This window comes from Strongylocentrotus purpuratus, unplaced genomic scaffold (genome assembly GCF_000002235.5).
Source record: "Strongylocentrotus purpuratus isolate Spur 01 unplaced genomic scaffold, Spur_5.0 spur5_scaffold_4, whole genome shotgun sequence".
Classification (NCBI taxonomy): Eukaryota; Metazoa; Echinodermata; class Echinoidea; order Camarodonta; family Strongylocentrotidae; genus Strongylocentrotus; species Strongylocentrotus purpuratus.
In genome coordinates this window covers 19,775,772-19,797,543 of record NW_022145610.1, presented here as the reverse complement: position 1 = coordinate 19,797,543, position 21,772 = coordinate 19,775,772, and the positions used below count along the sequence as shown (strand labels likewise).

The window sequence follows — 21,772 nt, the reverse complement described above, 5'->3', positions numbered from 1 at the left end:
TAGAAAATGATAATCAAAATTTAGTAGCATGGCCGTAATAATCACAAAATAAGCTTTCATTTCATACCTCCATTCATGAAAACTATATAAAAATCGCGGCAATAATGATGGAAATAGGTCCCTAAGTTTGGACGTGGACGGGAAGCTTCGTATATCTCTGTGGCCGTGCAGCTACTATACAAAGGATATCCTATAGAAAGATGCTTTACTCGGGTAAGCCCGACCCTGTGCGTCGTGCATTTAATACGCAACTTAATGTGAGTGGATGGTCATCGGTCGTGTGTCTACGGATGCAATGTTGAATATCCATGGGGTATCTCTGTCGTCACGCATATCCTGCATTATGCATGTCGCGTCTGTTTTGGCCCTGGACGTCGACACGGAGGAGGACCTCGGGCGGAGTATAGCCAATTCGCTAGAGTAGACTCTCCCGCGGACGATGGCACCGGGCACGGGTACCCCGAGGGCAGGGTTCAGGAGGAGATAGCCGCACCAACTTGGGTCGGCGATCTCATTAAAAAACAATAGAATACAAAGGCCGGCGGAGACGTCATGCCCCCCCGCGGAGCCTTAGCGTATTACTATTATAGACTAGCAGGACCCGCGGAAATCCGCGGGATTCTAGAGGGGGGCGGGGGGTGTAAATAGATATATAGAGACTGTCTAAATTAAAACCACCAAGAACTTTATTTGCCATTCAGGCCATTAAAAAAATATACATGTTTAGCGTCCCCGCCCGCTTCTTTTTTGGGGGCCACCTCCTATATTATTATTTTTTTTTTAAACAGCTTCCCCGCCCGTTTCCTTTTTGGGGGCCGCCTCCTATTTTTTTTTTTTTGAAATTTTTTTGAATTTTTTTTATTTTAAAAAAAATTTTTATAGAAAAAAAACAGCGTCCCCACCCGCTTCCTTTCTGGGGGCCGCCTCTCCTATTTTTTTTTTTTTTTGAATTTTTTTTTGATTTTTTTTTTTTTTTTTTTTTTTTTTTTAAGAAAAAAAACATGAAAAGCACTGCTAAAATGTATTTCTGATCTTAAAAAAGAAAAGAAAAAAATTGTCGGCTGCCATCTTGAAAAATAGCCTGAATGTCAGGGAAAATGTACGGAGCAGCCATTTGAAAGAAAAAAAAAAAAAAAAAAAAAAAAGGGCCTCGATCCTCCTTCCCATTTTTCAGAAAAAACAGGACGCTAAACATGTTTTTTTTTTAATTTGGCCTTATATAAAAAAATTAAAAAAACGATCCAACTGTACCGGTAGTTATTCTTTAAGCCACTGGAACTGCGTAGAGTTCCGTAGTGTGGCGTACCGACTACGCAGAAATTAGGCTGCGTATTAATGGGAAAATAGTCCCTGCGTAGGTTATGCGTAGGCTGGCGTACAGGTTTGCTTATATGGTTGCTTACTGTGTGGAAAGCTTTTAATGCTTTGACGATCTGGCGTAGGGTAGCATAGTGTTGCGTAAAAAGGCGTACTTTCTGCGTCAAGTTTCTACGCTGAAAGTACGCGAAAAAAATTAAACATGTTGACTTGTTTTCGTTCATCTTGCGTACCCCTTTCTGTCCCTCAGCATATAGTAACGTAGGCCAGCGTAGTTGGTAGCAACACTACGCCACTCTACGTATTGACCCCACGCCAATTAGTGACCCGCAAGTGTCACAAATAAAGTATTAAAAATATGCTCATCTGACCCTAATTAAACGCCTAAAACCCCCGAGCTTTCGGGGGTTTATGGCCCCTTGAAACCCGTGGACCCCACGCCTATATTGTATATACACTCAACTCGCTGCGATCTGATCTCTCCCCCCCCCCCAACTTTGAAGAACGTAACCCCCGAGCTTTTGGGGGTTTATGGCCCCTTGAAACAAATATACACTCAACTCAGGGTTTCAGGTTTCCTTCTTCATAATTGCCTATTTAAAAAAAAAACATTTTTCTAGTTCAATAACTAAGTTTTCATGCATTGATTTGATGCAAGAACTGTAACATAATAGACCCTAGATTGTGATTATTTCTGACCATAAATTTCGATAATTATTTTTCAAAGTAAAATTTTCACAAGAAAATCAGACAGTCGTTTAAAAACGTAGACATTAGTAATACTTTTACTATAAATTCTAAGCTCAGGTTTCGTAAAGCTATTCACGAAACTATATTGAAATCGCGGCAATAATGATGCAAACCAACAGATAACAATTTCAAAGTGTCAAATCTCTTCGACTCGAGCTCAGCTCAGCTCTACTCACACACATAACACTCCAGCGTAACTCCACGAAGCTCAAACACAGGCGCCGCAGGCCTCGGACGCCTGCGGTGCCCGGTGCCGGTGTTGGAGATTCCTCGAGTTACTGCACTGTGATGTGTGGTGACTGAAGTTAGCTTGCGACTGAATTGTCAGTCCAATGGTTTTCTTGTCAAAACTTTCCCTTTAGAAAATGATAATCAAAATTGAGTACACATGGCCGTAATAATCACAAAATAAGCTTTGATTTCATACCTCCATTCACGAAAACTATATAAAAATCGCGGCAATCATGATGGAAATAGGTCTCTAAGTTTGGACGTCGACGGGAAGCCCCGTGTATCTCTTGTGCAGCTACTACATGCAAATCCATGCAAAGCACATCCTAGCTACAACAAAGCACATCCTATAGAAAGATGCTTTACTCTCGGTAATCCCGCCCTTTGCATAGAGCATTTAATACGCAACTTAATGTGAGTGGATAGTCATCGGTCGTGTGTCTACGGATGTCATGTTGAATATCCATGAGGTATCTCTGTCGTCACGCATATCCTGCATTATGCATGTCGCGTTTGTTTTCGCCCTGGACGTCGACACGGAGGAGGACCTCGGGCGGAGTATAGCCAATTCGCTAGAGTAGACTCTCCCGCGGACGATGGCACCGGGCACGGGTACCCCGAGGGGAGGGTTCAGGAGGAGATAGCCGCACCAACTTGGGTCGGCGATCTCATTAAAAAACAATAGAATACAAAGGCTCGCCGAGACGTCGCGCCCCCCGCGGAGCCTTAGCGCATTATTATTATAGACTAGCAGGACCCGCGGAAATCCGCGGGATTCTAGAGGGGGGCGGGGGGTGTAAATAGATATACAGAGACTGTCTAAATTAAAACCACCAAGAACTTTATTTGCCATTCAGGCCATTAAAAAAATATACATGTTTAGCGTCCCCGCCCGCTTCTTTTTTGGGGGCCGCCTCCTATTTTTTTTTTAAAGAAAAAAAAAAAGCGTCCCCGCCTGCTTCCTTTTTGGGGGCCGCCTCCTATTTTTTTTTGAAAGAAAAAAAACATGAAAAGCACCGCTAAAATGTATTTCTGATTTTAAAAAAGAAAAAAAAAAATTGTCGGCCGCCATCTTGAAAAATAGCTTGAATGTCAGGGAAAATGTACGGAGCCGCCATTTTGAGAGAAAAAAAGAAAAAGGGCCCCCTCCTTCCCATTTGTCGAAAAACAGGACGCTAAACATGTTTTTTTTTTAATTTGGCCTTATATAAAAAATAAAAAAAAGATCCAACTGTACCGGTAGTTATTCTTTAAGCCACTTGAACTGCGTAGAGTTCCGTAGTGTGGCGTACCGACTACGCAGAAATTAGGCTGCGTATTAATGGGAAAATAGTCCCTGCGTAGGTTATGCGTAGGCTGGCGTACAGGTTTGCTTATGGTTGCTTACTGTGTGGAAAGCTTTTACTGCTTTGTCGATTTGGCGTAGGGTAGCGTACTGTTGCGTAGTCATGTAGCGTAGTGTTGCGTAAAAAGGCGTACTTTCTGCGTCAAGTTTCTACGCCGAAAGTACGCAAAAAAAATTAAAAATGTTGAAATTTTTTCGTTCATCTTGCGTACCCCTTTCCGTCCCTCAGCATTTAGTAACGTAGGCCAGCGTAGTTGGTACGCAACACTACGCAACTCTACGTATTGACCCCACGCCAATTAGTGACCCTATGGTACGCAACTCTACCCCCGTGGACCCCACGCATACACTCAACTCGCTTCGAGCTACCGATCCCCCCCCCCCCCCGTCCCCCCAACCCGTGGACCCCACGCCTACACTCAACTCGCTTCGATCTACCTGATCCCCCTCGCCCCCCCACAACCCGTGGACCCCACGCCTACACTCATCTCGCTTCGATCTACCTGACCCCCCCCCCCCCACACTTTGAAAAATGTTTTGTGGGGTCTGCATGTAACATGTAAGATGCAGATTTTTTTTGTAACATGTAAGATGCAAAAAAAATATTTTGCCCCCCCCCCCCCCCCCCAACGATCTTATGGCACTTCGGCCTGCCCGCTGTTGTGTTCACGTGTAGGCCTACTTCAATGAATGGATAGACATAAATAGTCGCATGGATGGATACATAATATAGCGTATAGTTGTCGAATATTGGCATGTTTGGCCCTTCATAGTCTCTTCGACTCTGAATAGCTAGCTCACTCACTCACTCAGCTCAGTCGAGCAGCCAGCGCAGCTATAGAGTGCACTGTACTGCACTACACACTGTATGCGTACGGCAGAGCTCTTGAAACTGAACGATGTTTTTCTCTGATTTTCTTGTGAAAACTTTCCTTTAATAAATGATAATCAAAACTGAGTAAACATGGCCAGAATAATCACAAAATAAGCTTTGATTTCATACCTCCACTCACGAAAACTATATAAAAATCCCGGCAATAATGATGGAAATAGGTCTCTAATAAGTTTGGACGTGGATATGGGAAGACATCTGTTGCGCTGATTTTATTTATAGGCCTAGATATCATGAAAGAAGCTAATAAATATCAAATAAAGACTCAACTCGTTTAAATTTTAAATATGAGGTCTACATTTTAATTAAAATTAAAAAAATGGTAAAGATTACAACATCTAAAATATACAAAACAAACACGGGGAAGAAAAAAAAAACACTTGAGACGGAGGCGGGATCGAACCCGTGCGTGCAAAATGTGCAAGAGCTGCCGGCGAATATCGAACGCAACCGGCGCCTCAGACCGCTCGTCCACTTCCGTTTCATGCTAAAGCATGAAATTCGTGACGGATAAGTGGGACGTGCGGACGCATCGACGACGTCGACGACGACCGGGACGTCGCACCGGGCCGGGACGTGGCCAATTCTGTAGATTGAAACCCCGTCCGTCCGCGGGACCGCCCGGCGGCGCCCGGGGGCGGGCGGGAGGGGAGATTTGGGCGCCGTAAAATGGACCCCGGATACCCCCCTCGACGCCTTAGCGTATTATTATATGGATTTGGACTGGATAGATATTGTGTAGTCCCATATACATCTTTCTGTGTACAGTGCTTGTAAATTTACCAAGACTGGGCCAAATTTCTTATCATTTTGATGATTCCAGAATCTTGCAGTACACACCAATACTTACATGTATATGCTAGATGATCAACCTTTTCTGATCAATTCTACGTTTCTTTCAAAATGCAATCGCATGACCAGAACTGGTCTATACCTTTAAACACCAAGAATAATGAAATTAATAAGATCACATTCAATGTATTGATTTGGAACTATTCTAAGATTCCCCAGATGATTGATTTAAACACACACTCTTTTAATGGAATATATTGTTTTCTGTGCAATATGTTTACATCTACTTTGGATATCAATATGTATCATCAGAAAATGGATTGTATTTTGTTTTCATTATTTTACATACAAAATTCTACATCTATTTCACATGTCCTGGTCTATTCAACGTGAAAAATAAATTAAAATGTTTTTGTCATTTTCAATTTTGCTGTGTTTTGGGGGGTTTGTGCTAAAGTCCTTAAAATGCTACCTTGCTCTCTTTAAACTCCAAGAATATAGTAATTAAAAAGATCAAATTCAATGTGTTGTTTTGGAACTATTCTAAGATTCCCCAGATGATTGATTTAAACACACACTCTTTTAATGGAATACATGTATATTGTTTTCTGTGCAATATGTTTACATCTACTTTAGATATCAATATGTATTATCAGAGAACAGATTTTGTATTTTGTTTTCATTATTTTACATACATACTATTTCACATGTCTTGGTCTATTACACATGAAATAGAAAGAAATAAACATCGACTTGCATGTAACCAATGTATATCAAACCATTGATATTATTTGGGGCATTAAGATGAATAACATGCAGAAAGCAAATTGTTGCATCGTATTGGACATGCATATTATCTAATTCTCCAGACAAGTTGCTTGACCAAACAATTACATGCATTTTTTAATGAAATTACTTGTTTTTCCACCATGTTCACATCTAATGAAGACGGTTTAACAAGTATATAAAAAAAGAAATGAATGCTTTCATGTTTTATGAGGTTTTTGTCTCGCCTGCGTAGCAAAAAGCGAGACATAGGTGCCGCTTTTCCGGTGGCGGTGACTGCGTCAACATCAAAAACTTAACATAAGGTTAATTTTTTGAATTTTTGATATAATATTGAAAGTATAAGTTCTTAGTCAATGAAACTTGGACTATCGGTTATCATGTATCACCAATCATGTGAGTAGTATTTCAGGTCACTAAGTTAAGGTCATAGGTCATTTTAGGTCAACAAACTTAGACTATGTTGTGGTATCAACATCAAGATTTTGACATTTTAGCATATTTTCAATTTAAAAAAAAAATCAAATTCTATGAAACTGGTACCCTAGGGTTATCAAGTATCACAACTCATACGACACAAAGTCAAAGGTCATGTTTAGGTCAGTAGACTTGGATTTTGTTTTCACAACTTAATATAAGAATTGATAAATCATTTTTCAAAATTAATTTGTTCATATTTCATTCAAGTTATCAATCGTGGTACAACTAATAGTAAATAATTCTTCTGATGATTCTTAGTCAATCTTCACTTCAAAATGTGATTATATTCAGAGGATTCCATTTTTGGGGGCTTGCTAATGGGCCACCCTGCCTATAAATAATGGTCTAACCTCAATTTTGCATCATATCGAATTGCGTAATGCAGGCGAGACCACTGAGAGCTTTTCCCTTGTTTTAGTTACCCTGCGTATATGTAGTTTGGCATGAAAAAAAAGAGAGGAAACATTTAGACAATTGAGATATACATGTACATGTATACAGGTGCCACTTACATGTATGTGAGATTGAGATTGAAAAGGTTTTATTAATTGCACTTTGCAGCCAGATGGCTGAATTATGAACAATTTACATTGGCAATGAATTACAATACATACAAATGTGGTTGACATTGTCACAAAGTATAATATACAGTATATAACAAAATTCATAACAAAGTTCATAACTAATATGACTAAGGCAATAACAGGCAAATTAAGTCACGTTTAAAATATATTTTGTGAGGTGACACAAGAGTGGGTCAAAGGATGAGCAAGCAGGCCCTTTGCTCTAGGGCAGGTCCAAGCTATTTGGATTGTGACGTACGGGACATTTAGAGACTTTAAACAAGAAATAACAACAGATGAAATTATTTATATGGCTATCTTTTGGTATGAGTCTGTGGCTATTATGGGCTAGTTCATTTGTGGAAAGTTTTAGTTTTGACCAATTTTTTAATTAATTTTTAATGTAATTAATGTGCTGCGTGACGTATGGGACGCTGTGGTGATGTCTCGTGTAGAGTGCAACTCCTCCTCCTGGTCGATCTTCTCTGGATCTTGAATGTAAGGTAACCTCTGATAATGCATACATATCTAGTGTATATCGGAGCTGAACCACGTTTCGGTGATGGCTGCTATGTCCACTTTATGTTCTTCGATGATTAGGGATAATTCGTCGAACTTGTTCCTCAACGATCTGGCGTTATGTAAAAGTAGGGTTGGGGTATCATAACCGCGACTGGGCCGGTTCAGACATCGATTCGATTTAGTGGTAGTCAAACATCTCGGCATATTCCTGGGAAGAAACGGTGATTGTGGGCGTGGTCGGGTGAGCACTGGTATAGCTTGGGCTTTATTGCGTTTCCTGGATCCAGCACGTTTTCCTCTATGACGTAAAACACCTGAAGAAATCCTGAGGTCCTTTATAACTTTCCATGAAGTTGGTGGAACTAGTTTATTAGAACACCCTTGGCGTAGTTTGTAGAGTTCTGAAACAGAGTATTTCAAAACTGTTTGGCTGTTTTTTTTGCTCTTCGTTAGCTGGGCCCGGGTTGGGTTGTATGTCCCCGCATTTAAGGAGTTCGATGTTAAATGTAGACGCATGGTTGTTGTAGTAGATGTTTGCATGTAGATACTTTAGATGGTGCAGGCTTTTTCCCTTCAGAGGAGGGACTCGAGTGTTGTACAGTACGATTCTTACAAAGTCATGTTCTGTTGAATGTACATGTACAGTTAGCTTCAGCATGATGAATAAAATTCCAATGAAGCATGCTATTCAAATACGGTAAGTTCATTGTCTGCTTCATTCCTTAAACAGGTAACAACACGGTTGAGTCAACAGACCGGGTTGCAATGGTGTAGTGCGATAGTGTGTAGTACAATGGATGCTACATGAAATAAGTCTAATGAAACAAGATATCGTTGTCATTGAAACACATCATCAAAACATACCAAACTTGTCTCAAACTTGTCCAAAAGATGCTATGTGTGTTCACAAGACGATTGAAACAAATAATTCACCAATTGGTCAGCTAAGTCCAATAATATCATTCACTAGTAGAGAGCTCAAACAAAAGTGCTGCTGCCTGTTCGGCGCTGCCGTCACAAACATTTAGACAATTGAGATATACATGTACATGTATACAGGTGCCACTTACATGTATGTGGTTATTAAGCTAATTAACATCTTAACCCCCCCCCCCCCTCTTCCCTTTTTTGTTTAACGATAATGCTAGTTATTGCATTGTATTAGATCCATAATTTCTACACTCCTTCAAAAATTTGTGTAAATACGCTTATATACAGGTTACCATACGTATTGTTTTCTATGCTGTATGTTCACATCTGCTCTGGATAGTAGCATACAATTTCTTTTAAAACAGGCTTTTTTATTGATGAAGTAGCTTTTGATAACATGTACCCTAGTATACTGCGGGGTTTAGTAACTAATTATGCATAAACATGGAATTTAGCATGAATTTAAGGTAACCTGTAACCTTTGAGGTTCATTGTGTTATGTTTGTCACATACATGTTTGTGCTTGTGAGGAGCTGTAATTTTTAAGCTTTTTCGAAAAATTTAAATAAAGATATAGTTAATACAAAATACACTGTGCACCAGTTAAAATATAATAGGTATCGACATGTATATAGGGGGGCTATAGCAAAATTTTATCATTTAAAAAAAACCCCTCTTTACTCATCATGGATTGATACCGTAGTCTGCCATATTATTTGTAATAGTATGTATAGTGTTTACCTACGTACACTGAACGTATAACAATACAGACTGTCGCAGTCTCTGATTTGTCATATTTATTTATTTATTTCAAATCTTTTGTCAGGGTAGCCCATTCACCAAAATGTAGTGGTCTTCCATGGGGCCCTTACATATTTACATCAAAAAGCATAACGTTTATACAGAACAGTTGAAATATAATTCCTTAGTACATTTAAAAAGATAGAACACAGCAATAAAAAATGTGGCACAAAGGAATGCTCGTTTGCAAAATAATCATATATCAGTAACCTAGTTCAACTGTAATGCCAATAGGAAAATATTAATTAACTCGCAATTATGTGAATAAATCATGTTAATATTGCAGAATATGCACGTACATGTAGTGTATATTCGGCTGAGCTATTCACAAATTACAACTGTGTTTAAAAAATCTCTTAAATGGATTGACAGAGGAAGCCGTTCTCATCAAAATTTATAGCTTATTCCATTAAAATATAGAAGAAACAATTGGGCTTATAACAATCAGTGTAAAATCTGGGCACACCACTGGCGTACCTATGGGGGGGGGGGGGCAGGGGGGGGCAGAGTGCCCCCCTGACGGGCTCCAGGGGAAAAAAAGAAAAAGGGGAAAGAAAAGAAAAGAAAGGGAAAGGAAAGAAAAAGAAAAAAGGAAAAGGAAAGAAAAAAGGAAAGAAAGAGAAAAAAGGAAAAAAAGGAAAGAAAAAAGGAAGAAGAGAAAAGGAAGAAAAAGGGAAAAGAAAAGGAAAGGAATAAAAATGGGAGAAAAAAAATAAAGAACATGGCCGTAAGCACCGGGGGGGGGGGGGGGGGGGGGGGGCAGTTGACCCCAGATATTTTGAAATCGTACAGTTTTTTTTCCTGAAAATGTAGTGTAGGCCTATACCAAATCCTTCAATTCTACTTTTGAAAATGCAAAAGTACCCTCATGACCAGTTCGGTCGCTCGAACTCCCTTCACTCCTTTTGCTTTTGAGATTCTTCGAAAACTTTTAACGCATCTTTCCCCCTTCCCCCATCAGAAAAATATTCCGCATACGGCCCTGAAAAATTAAAACAAATGAAAATAGGAAAATATAAGTGATATAACAAATTTGAAACTCTTCGCTGGCGCGAACTGCTTGCTAGCCTATTTTGTATTAAATGTTTTCACTTCCTCGTCCCCCTGAAAAAAGAAAAGGATTAGTATTGCCTAGAATACAATTGTGCCTGCCCCGACGGGCCCCGACCTGCAACCATGGCAACAATAACACACAATATATGTACCAAATGTTACTAAAAGAGACTAATTCATTTTTCTCGCTCGCTACACTCGCTCGCGAATAAAATGAATAGACATTGCTTTGGAAACAATTGTGCCCACCCTTGACCTGCAACAATATCATTAAAAATGGAAGAGTTTTTTTGCCCTCTCGCCAAAAAGGAATAACGCGATTGCATCCATCCTGACCTGCACCAATAAAAACAAGTTTATTTATTCATTTCTATTAAAAGAGAATTTATTTTTTTTGCTTGCTCGCTATGCTCGCTCGCCAAAATGGAATTGACACCGCTAACGTGCCCGCCCCAACCTGCAACAACCAGTTAATAATTATGTACGAAACGTTATTCAAAGAAGTTTTGGTGTGCTCGTGCTCGCCAAAACGGAATTAACATCACCTTAGACATGATTGTGTAAGCCCTGCCCTGCAACAAAAAAATCTGAAATTTATGAACCAATTATCATTACAAAAATTTTGCTCGCTCGCTACGCTCGCTCGCCAAAATATAAATAACACCGCTTTTAATAATCACGTCCCTGACATGGAACAATTAAACCAAGTTTATATACCATATTTTCCCTATAAAGAGAAGTGATTTTTTTTTGCTCGCTCGCTACGCTCGCTCGCCAAAATAGAATTAACACCGCTTTTAATAATCACGTCCCTGACATGGAACAATGAACCCAAGTTTTATGTACCATATTTTCCCTATAAAAGAAAAGTGATTTTTTTTTCGCTCACTAGCTCGTGGAATTATGTGCCCACCACTAACCTGCTACAATATCATTAAAAAGAGAAATGTAGGGGGTTGCCTGCCCGCCAAAATGGGATTGACATTGCCTTAAACACGATTGTGCCCGCCCCCTACCTGCAACAATGAAACAAATTTTATATAGCAATTCATTGAGAGAAAGATGTATTTTCGCTCGCTAGCTAAAATGGGTATAAAATCACCCTAAACACAATATTGTTCCCGCGCCCTGCATGGGACAATTGAACCAAGTTTAAGTGGCAATTATTAAAAAAGAAGTGATTTTTTTCTTGCTCGCTACACTAGTTTGCAAAAAAATGAAATTAACGTCGCTAACAAGTGAATGTTCCCACCCCCAACTTGCAACAATACCAGTTTATATACCAAACGTTACTTAAAGATTTTTTTTTGCTCGCTCGCTCGCTCGCCAGAAGTGAAAATTAGCATCGCCTTTTTTGTTTGTTTCGGTCGCTTGCCCCCCCCTGACGGAGTACCCCAGGTACGCCACTGGGGCACACGTAACTATCCACTGTGTACTTGCCTTGTATGATGCTCATGTACATCATTAGGATTGATTAAGCCTACCTGAAGGTAAGAAGGTGCTTAATTATGCATGCATTTATATATCATCATAATGCGACTTAACTCAAACCGTTTGTCTAGTGTCATCCACCAAAGACTTGTGAACAAATCAGCCGATGGCGTGTCATATATGTCTTGTTCAATATTATTCTTGCAGCCCTTTTGAATTTTTAGCAGCTTAGTTGTATGGGAATGAAATCTCTTTGACCATACCAAAGCTTGTAAAATGTTAATGTTACACTATTTGTTACCAGGTGATGATGGATGTCTCCATGAAGGATTCTTAATGCAATCAGGCAACCAGACAACAATGACCATTGCAGGACAAACCCTTGAAGGGAACCAGACCCATGTCTTTAGACTCGTGGTATCCAAGCAAGGCAGAGGGACTGCTCAGGCTGAGCAAACCATTCCTATCCTACCAGGGGACCCTCCTACTATTCTAATAAAGTGAGTATAAGAGTTTAGACACCTTTCCAACCGCGTAGCAAGACAAGTGTGCAGTATTGGTCTCCTTTGCAAGTTGAGAATAGACCAGTTCACGGTTAGCACATATCCCAAATGACCCCGAATATCCACAGATCTTTAAAACATGAAAAGGTCCCACTTTGTATATTCTGAAATAATCACTCCTACAGCGATGCAGGTTCTACATAATAGCCTTTGTTTCCCCTTTTCAAAGCATATATCCACCTGTGTATCATGGAGTGCACTGCTTGTGCATAAATGAATAATGATTACATAACTTTCATGAGCACGTATCCAGTATTTTGTCTCTGTGTATTTCACAATTTGTTCTGCAATGACCTTTATCTACTCATGCTCAGACTGCAACCGTGAACTGGCTTATTGTAATCAGAGCATTTGGATTTTGGGCATTTCCTTTACATGTCCATCATGTAATATCATAATGAACTATGTTTTCAACCTATTGATTTTCATCATTGTCTCTGCAGGTGCATGACAAACTGTGGTTTCAGTCTCAATCCATCTGAGCGGTTCGTCATCTCTGCCAATTGCGATGACTGTACCCTGCAGACGAGACCCCGGTATGTCTGGTCTCTGATCCCAGCCTTTCTAAACAATAGCAAGCAGTTTCTAATCTGGAACCAGGACACCACCACCAGTAGGACCAACGCCTATCTTGCAATTCGTGCTTTTACCTTCCAAGGGTCTGAGGAGTACACCTTGAAAGTCCTTGGTAATTAAAGTATTTTGTGTGTGATGTTGCATCGTGAATTGATGTGAAGTTTTAGGGTTGATATCTTACATCCTGCTAAATCGAATTATGACCCCAGTGCAAAACCTCTGTATTTATATTCATTCAAAATTTAAACTTTCAAATAAGATTGATATCTTTGTAGCTAGTGTGAATATTGTGAATGTGATTCTTATTTCTTTTGTCATAAATGGTGAGGGTATTAATAATTAATAACAACAAAATTGAAAACGATGAGAATTTAGTTTGTAGCATCTTTTTTGTATCAGCCCAGAATTTGTGAATTGTCAATGGGCGGGTACTAATATGTTTATTGTATACACTGCTTTTAAATGATTTGCATTTTGTACTAATATCTTTACAGTATAACAAATATAACATGCCAACATTGATTACACTGGCTTTAATTTTAAATCCATTGCTTTCCTATTGTTGTAATCAGTCTTCAGTTGGAGCGGCGCCAAGACCTTTGCAGAATATGCCTTCTCGACCAATTCTCCTCCTCGGCTTGGAACCTGCAGTGCAACACCCGATGAAGGGGTGGTTCTGGAGACTCATTTCACAATCATCTGTCAGGGATTTGTGGACGAGGATGAACCACTGAGCTATGAGGTCAGAGCGTTGACGGGTTCGGAGAAGAAAACTGGTATCAGCTCCTTCCATGACTCTTCAACATCAGGTACAAAAGCTATTAATATCGCTGCACAAAGTTCTGACCAAGCAATCATCAGGCCTGATAATTACCTGATTTAAATCAGGTTTTTTATTTTTTTAATTTCCGATTTAAAAAAAAAAAATTACCCAATTTTTTTTTTCTTTCTGATTTACCCCCTATTTTCCCCTATTTTTCCCTATTTTCCCCCAATTTTCTTACTCAAAAGGGGGGAATGTTGTTAGATGCCATTCCCCCCCCCCCCCGAATCCTCTTCTTTTTTTTCTTTACTCAAGGGGGGCGTGGTTGAGGGGGAACCCCCCCCCCCCTTTTTTTAATGCTTACTGTCGCCTCTGATTCATGCCTTGCACAAAACAAAAAGATTTGTGTAGATTTATTTCAACAGGAATATGTGGATAAGAGCCTAACTAAAAATCAACAATGAAGTACATGTACCTGTAGTTGAATAATACCAAATTTATTCTGCTTTTTCAAGGTATAAGTTTCTTTACAGTAACATGCATCACTGGCAATAGAGTAACAAAAGGTGTGGAAAGAATATAGATGTTGTATTTCTATCATCCCTGTCGTAAAACACTGCCCACTTAAATTACTAATTTCCTCCAGAGAGCTCACATTTGGTTAGTTATACAGTGAGTCTTGTTACTAGGAAAACTATGAAAACAACTTCCAATATTTATATATGTATATACCTATTCGTTTTGATTGTCTTATTTCTTTGTCTTCAATCATTCTTTAGCTCTGATATAACAAGATTTCAATGTAACTAGGTATTTATCTTGGATCCAAGAAGATTGTTAGAACAAGATTTGATCTATTGGTTGAAAAATGAAAATCTATCTCTCTTTTCTTCATCTAGTAAATGCAATCACTAGGTGTATCATTGGAGTAAACTCATAGTAAGCTTGAAGTGAAGTATGAAGTCACAGTGCTCATTTGTCTGGTAAAATTGATGAGAGGGGTAAACAGTGAAATGTTTGCATGACCCTTGAATTTGTTATGGCATTGTTCTATAAACTATATACATTTTAAATATCGAATCAACTCCAAACTTTAGGTACCCTGATATATTTTGGTGTGGATCCACATATCCCCCCTACCTTCCTACCTGTTGGCATAGCAAGTCATTGTGATCACCAAGTGGACATTATCATTACGGTGTCTGATACCTATGGGGCCAGCATCAAAACTTCAACTGCTGTGAAGGTATCACTTGCTTTAAAAAAAAAAATTGTACTTGAATATTCACTGTGACCTCAATTAAAATTAAATAACTGGATGAAAATGGTCAGTAAGTTTTTATGAAAATATGATTATTATCTGTGCTGTATATGTTTATAGAGATTAGTATCTAATCTACATTCACACATTTTGGGGCCTAAAATTACCCTCATAGCAAATTTAGGTTCTAAAAATGCACTAGAAATGTCATAAACAAAAATATGAGCAATATTCATGCACATTAAAAGCATATGCAGTCTTAAACAAGAACTTGACTATCCCTTTAATTACATAATTGAAATTTGTTGGATGAAGGCTAACAAATCAAAGAGTTTTAACATGTGTTTCTGCTTGAATCAATATTTGTATGCAAAATTCAGTTTGAGAAAAGAGTAACTGCAATGAAATATCATCTAGTATATATTTTGAATCTGAATCATGAATCCAATCATTTGTGTGGTTGATTGCGTGAAAATGCAGGTAAGAGAAGCAGAAGTGGACACCAGCCAACCAGACAAAACTGTAACAGACACTGTCCTTGAGTTTTCCTCTGGTGAAGAAAACCCCCTCTCAAAACTGCTAGAATCTGGAGACACCCAGAGCGCAACCCAGTTGGTGTTTACGCTCACATCCCTGCTCAACGCAGACGCTGAGAGTGACTTTGATCAAGCAGAGGCTGCCACGGAGGAGGAGCAGGAGGAGGAGAGTGAATTCATGGAAGAAAAGAAGACAAAGAGAGCAGAAGTATTTAAACATATTTGACCCACTCCTCCCTTCCCGCCAGTTTACAGAGCTGCCAACCATAACTTTATTCTCGGAATGATTCCGCTTTTCCCTCCTAATTACGGTAGTACGGTTTTCTTCATAAATACCGGTACATGTTTTTTAAAAACCTTTTTTTTTTTCTTTTTTTTTTTACATACCGCATGTCAAACAATTGCCCTAAAAAGTTGATTTGATCACAAATTTAGTAGAAAACTAAGGTTAAAACATATTGAGAAAATTATTCTCAAAAAGAATGAAATGCCGATAATAAGAAGAAAAAAATACCTACTTGTAAATAAACTCTAGGTCCTAATATGGAAGAACAGCATGAGGAATGGACATTTCTGCATTGGAAATGTGTCACGCTTGTTGTAAGTTTTGTTTTAATGAATTCCTTTTTTTTTTGCTTGAAATTCCTATTTTTCCATCAAGGTTCCTTTTTTTGGTCACACAAGGTTGGCAGCTCTAAGTTTAGCATTCGGTATACCTGGGCCGTGTAACATTGTTGGGTTTACAATGTATCTCACCCAAATCAATGATATCTCCTTAAATCAATCTCATCTTTACAACCATTTGCAACTTAACCTTAATTAGTTTTATTTCACAAATAGATCAATTAATTGTAAGATAAAATCAATTGTATCGAGAATTGAAGATAGATTTTCACAGTTGATTCAAGTAGATGTTTTTGTACATATACTTTCAAACAATGTAAAGACATTGAAGCAGTACTAGATATCTCCTGGAACCTATGCTATGCCCAATCATGTACCAAAGCTATTAAACACAGGAGATATTTGGAGTGTGTACATAGAAATAATTATTTGAAAAACATCACAGCCTGTCTGACTGTATTACCTTAACAGATCTTTTCAATTAGAATGCCATAGAAAGAAAATTTATGTGGTAAATGTACTAGTAGTTGAAGATACTCTATGAATTGCCATCAAGATACTGTAATGCAGCCATTAATTATCAACCATTCTAGTAAGTTAGTTTTCGTACCCTCATGTTGTTTTTCAAACCATACTTTTTCCAGGCTAGAGAGTCCATCATTGCCAACATCGGTCACATAGAAGTCCGAGACATGGAAACGCTACAACAGACCTCGGCTGTGATTGCCCAAGTCACTCAAGAGAAAGATGAAATTTCTGCTACAGCTCAAGTGAGGCCAATGTTGTTTTCTGAAAACCAAAAAGGCATTATCCCATACACCTCAAAAGTAGCCTTCTGGCTCTCAGCAGACATTATACACACATAGATATAAATATTGATATGAATATGAATGAATATTAGGATGAATATAAGTATGGATAGGAATGTAACTATGAATATTAGTTTGAATATGAAAGAATATGTAACTACAATGCAAATGTTGAAGTCCTCAGTGACTACTCTAATACCAAAAACTTTCAGAACCTGATATGCATGGCTGCCTTTTGAGTTTCATGTAATTAAGCAAATCTTCCTGGTTATACAGTTAGCAAATGCTAATCAAATATTGCTGCACTTCAGAAAATGTACTCAGAAAATGGCCCGTAAAATTTATTTTACAAATTGACAGACTAATTCTCACATTAGGTATAGTAGGATAGCAGCTTAAATTGGATGAAAACAAATATTTTGCTGAAATCTATATGCCTAAAACAATTTTTTTTTTTCCCCCCTTCATGATGATGTAAATTGTAATTCACAGCTAAAACTTGAAGAAAAAAAAGAAAGAACTATGACACATACACAAGTTGTTTGACCATGAGTTTCAATAAAATACAAATGTTAGACAGAAAGGAGTGAAATACACCAGTCCATTGCATGATAACTATTTGGAAGGATAGCAAAACAAATATTAAGTTATACCTTACGTCTGTAAAACACTGATAAGTGTAGTTGTATGGACCAAACAATGCATTTTGAGTGATACATCATTTAAACAAAAGAAAATGCTCGTGCAGTTTTGAAACTATGTTTAAAATACAGGTATTGTATGACTCTTTTAGCTTTCCTTATATTTTACACTTAAGAAGACAAAAGTATATTTAACTATATGTTGATGTGGAGCCGCATGGTAATGTGTCCAAAAATTGCCCAGATATACAATTTCAACAAGTACACTGAAAGAACACTGTTGTAACAAACTATCATGATAACAAGTTTTCTAGTCTCTGTCTTTGTTGTCTACTGCATTTTATGCCTGATTTGATGACACTCGATTGTATTGAAATCAAAAGTTAAACTCTCAAACATATTTATCCCCATTTACAGATGAACTTTCATGATTGTAATGACATATATCATTTATATTACAATAGACCATTCTACGAATAATTATATTTTAGTAGTCAGAACGTGAATTGCATACATAATGGCTTGCCCAACCTTACAACACGTAGTGCATTCTGACTATTGAAATACAATTATTCGTAACAAATTCAATTTAATTATTTTTAATTATTTTATTTTCACATTCTGATAAAATTAAATCACAATAACAAACATTTACAATACAAAGTCATTTCAAACAAATAACACAACAGAACAGAAGGATCAAAATGTAGGGGGACAAACAAAGGCCAAAGGCATATCAAAGGCTTGTCCCCAAACTATATAAGTAATTGAATATAAATTAAGTGGTACAACAGGAAGACAGAAGAAAAAAAAGGAATGAAAGAACTTGTGCATTGTATTTGATTACATTACAAAAAATGACCTTTTTCTTTACAGAAATCAGCTGCAAAGAGCTATCAAGAGATGTGTCATTTCCTGAAGGAAGAGAGTGGCAGTGGGCACACTGGAGGAGACACAGTAGAAGAAACAGCAAGGTAGGCAGAACAGCACAGCTCAGTGAATTTGTTTCGCATTGTGGAAAAACAAAAATTATCTTCAGATCATCATTTCTTGGGTATTTTTCCTGACATCTGGTTCAGAACTTTATAGGGGCATGACCTACCTACCATAGTATAAGTCCAAATCCTTAAGTAGAACTTAAAACTAAGTAATGTTTTTTCTTCTTGCGCTATCAAAAAATTTCACTCGTGTAGATTTGTGACGACTTGCACGTTCCTTGAGAGACCAATGGTTAGAGCATCCAGTGGCATGGATGGCCTACCATAGTTCACGTCCAACTTAAATTGGATGTGAACTATTGAAGTTCATGGTTGCTCTCACCAATGATCTCAAGGGACGACATAAATCTACAGAATTTAAATTTGTTGATATGAGTTCATTGTTGAAGAAAAAAAGGTTCTTACATTGTAAACTTAGCTTATCTGCACTAGTTTGGCCAGGAGGTTATTAGACTTCCCTGCATGGTCACTGACAGGTGGTTGTCTCGTCAAATCAGCCCGCATTGACTTTACACACCAGACTTAGGGGGGTGCTTTCAAAGGGAGGGAACATGCATATACGTACTCTAAATAACAGTGGGGGGGGGGGGGCCTTTGAAAAAAGACATATTATCTCTGATACATTTTCTTCCACCTAGTTTCATCATGGTTGGACTGTCGAACATCATGGAAGCTGCCTTTAGCACTTTAACGTCAGTCGTCAATGAAACTACTCCAGTGACATCTCAGGATGACGATGCTGAGAAAGCTATTTCAGATGTAAGTGATTTATGATTTCAAGCTAATTTTAAGTTTGATTCTAGAAATTAAATTGCTTTTCCAGAGGAACATGCATGGTTAAAGAAATTCTTACAGCTTGTTCATATATGTATTATATAACCACAGCATTTTTGTGCGCTTACTCAAGCTTACCCAACTAGTACTTCACGTTTTTGTATTTCGTACACTAGATAAGATATGAGCTATTTGAAGCAGCAAAATACATTTAGAAACAAAACTAACAACAAAAAAACCTTCAAAACAATACATTAACACAATGCACAACTCTCATCTTGGCATATTCAATTTCAATTTGTTTAATTCAATTTCAGCAACACTTTAAAAATACATATATATATATATGGGTGTAAAAAATTTTACAGTATGATACATTACAAATTATAACAAACTTAAAAACAACCCATAACACATTATAATGGGTAATTAGGATGGCTATACAAAAAACAAGTGGGTTTTTTGGCCAACCAAACAAATCATAAATGAAGTGTATTACAACACGTGTTGGACACGATTGTAATTCACAAAAAGAATTGGGTGTACATGTAAATATAACGTTACTATACACACAAAAAGATATCTACACAGAGGCTACAGAGGATACAAATTACAGTATATATAAACAGTGTATTAAAAACAAATATGACTAAAACTTATTCAGATGTTCATAGAAATTTCTTCAATTTTCTTGTACATGTGATTAACGAATTGATTGATTGTTTTTCAATTGGGAGATTATTCCAGACAACTGGAGCATGATGTTAAACATTTTTTAATGAGAATAATACATAATTTTTCTCAGGTGATATTTATCTCTACTTCTTGTGTTAGATACATATACTGATGAATTAAATGTTAGCATTATTGAAATAGACTCATGTACAAAATTTTGGTCCTGTGAAGAGCACTCAATATTTTGAGGAGGTGCGATAGCTCAGTCGGTAGAGCAGTGGTCTCATAATCCGGTGACCCGGGTTCGAAACCAAGGCGATGCCCTAGTTCCCTTTGGTAAGGCATTATTCCTCATTACCAGGTCCCTCGGAGAGGACCTAAAGCTGTTGGTCCTCTGGTTGCTTACTAACAAACATGCTTTCTTAGCAGTCAGGTAAAATAACCACCACTACTACTACAACCAATCAAAAAACAATAAATTTATTGATGCAGGATATAAAAGATGGTATGGTTGAAGAGTAAGGGTAACAGGGCGTTGTGGCATGTGCCTGTAATCCAGCTACAATGGAAGTTACAAACTGATTCAGCCGAGGACACAGGTTCATCACATCTTTCCGATGGTGACGTTAAAGAGAGGGTTCATTGATTTAAAAAACTAACTTTAATGTCATAATTGCAAAGGTGACACTTTGATTGGCCAAGGTTATCAAAAGCCAATGCTTGGAAACATTTGAAGTAATGATTATTAACATTTACAAAACGCTTAGATGCAGCCCCGACATAGCACCTGAAAAGGCTCACATGTCACATGTTGAACATGATGTGCACAAGCAGACGATGTCCCATGACATCTCACACAATATCAGTGCCTGTTTTGTCAACTTTTCTTCAGTTATTTCTCTTACTTCAACACCCTCAGGCGAAATGTTTAATGTATTGCCTCACTCTAAACCCCGTGCATGGTATTATTTTGATGAAAAATGCAAGGATAAAAAAAAAAAAGGGAATCCGTCGCTTGTAAACAAAATAAGACGCCATTGTATTTTCAGCGTCATACACCGCAGCATGTTCGGCGTTTCAAGAGGGAACAAATGACGTCCATGCTATCATTCCGGAGGTTTTTTAATTTGAAAGTGTGGTTTCTTTGATTGTTCATTAACCCCTATCCTGTTTATTTACAAACAAAAGAATTTAGTTATAAGAATGGGGGTCATATCCCTTTTTGAATGGTGTAAAATTCCATCACATTTATATACACTAAACTCATTATAATTTGAGAAATAAAAGCATTGCAATTATGTTCATTCTTTATGGGATGTCGTCTGCTTGCGCAGGGTTGGTTCATATTGTGACGGCATTAAAACATCGTTATTTTTCTGGTGAATCTCTCGCACATCCCAGATGCTATGGAGGTTGTTTTATTTGTATTTTTATAAATCACCCGATATGTAGTTGACCTAAAACTTGCATGATGGCCATCTGTTAGCTTAACAGTTTCTAGTAATACGCTATTTGCCATATTTAAGATTTTCTATGAACCCGCACTTTAAAGGTCGGTCCCCAGACGTAAATAATAATATCTGATTGATACACATCTGTAAAAAACCTAATTACACACACATACAAGTTCCAGCTGGGTATAGTCTTATACATGGGTTA

The 21,772-nt window shown here is 37.9% G+C and overlaps 1 protein-coding gene across 1 annotated transcript in view; it reads left to right on the top strand.

The window, feature by feature from the left end:
• Positions 1–21,772, top strand: part of LOC414744 (receptor for egg jelly 4) — a 53,560-nt gene that overhangs the window by 11,162 nt on the left and 20,626 nt on the right. The window contains exons 7-14 of the mRNA XM_030997532.1: positions 12,198–12,393; positions 12,900–13,144; positions 13,605–13,841; positions 14,893–15,041; positions 15,537–15,800; positions 16,861–16,986; positions 18,543–18,640; positions 19,303–19,423. Of these exons, the coding sequence (XP_030853392.1) occupies positions 12,198–12,393; positions 12,900–13,144; positions 13,605–13,841; positions 14,893–15,041; positions 15,537–15,800; positions 16,861–16,986; positions 18,543–18,640; positions 19,303–19,423 (1,436 nt within the window). The remainder of the gene's footprint in view (positions 1–12,197; positions 12,394–12,899; positions 13,145–13,604; positions 13,842–14,892; positions 15,042–15,536; positions 15,801–16,860; positions 16,987–18,542; positions 18,641–19,302; positions 19,424–21,772) is intronic.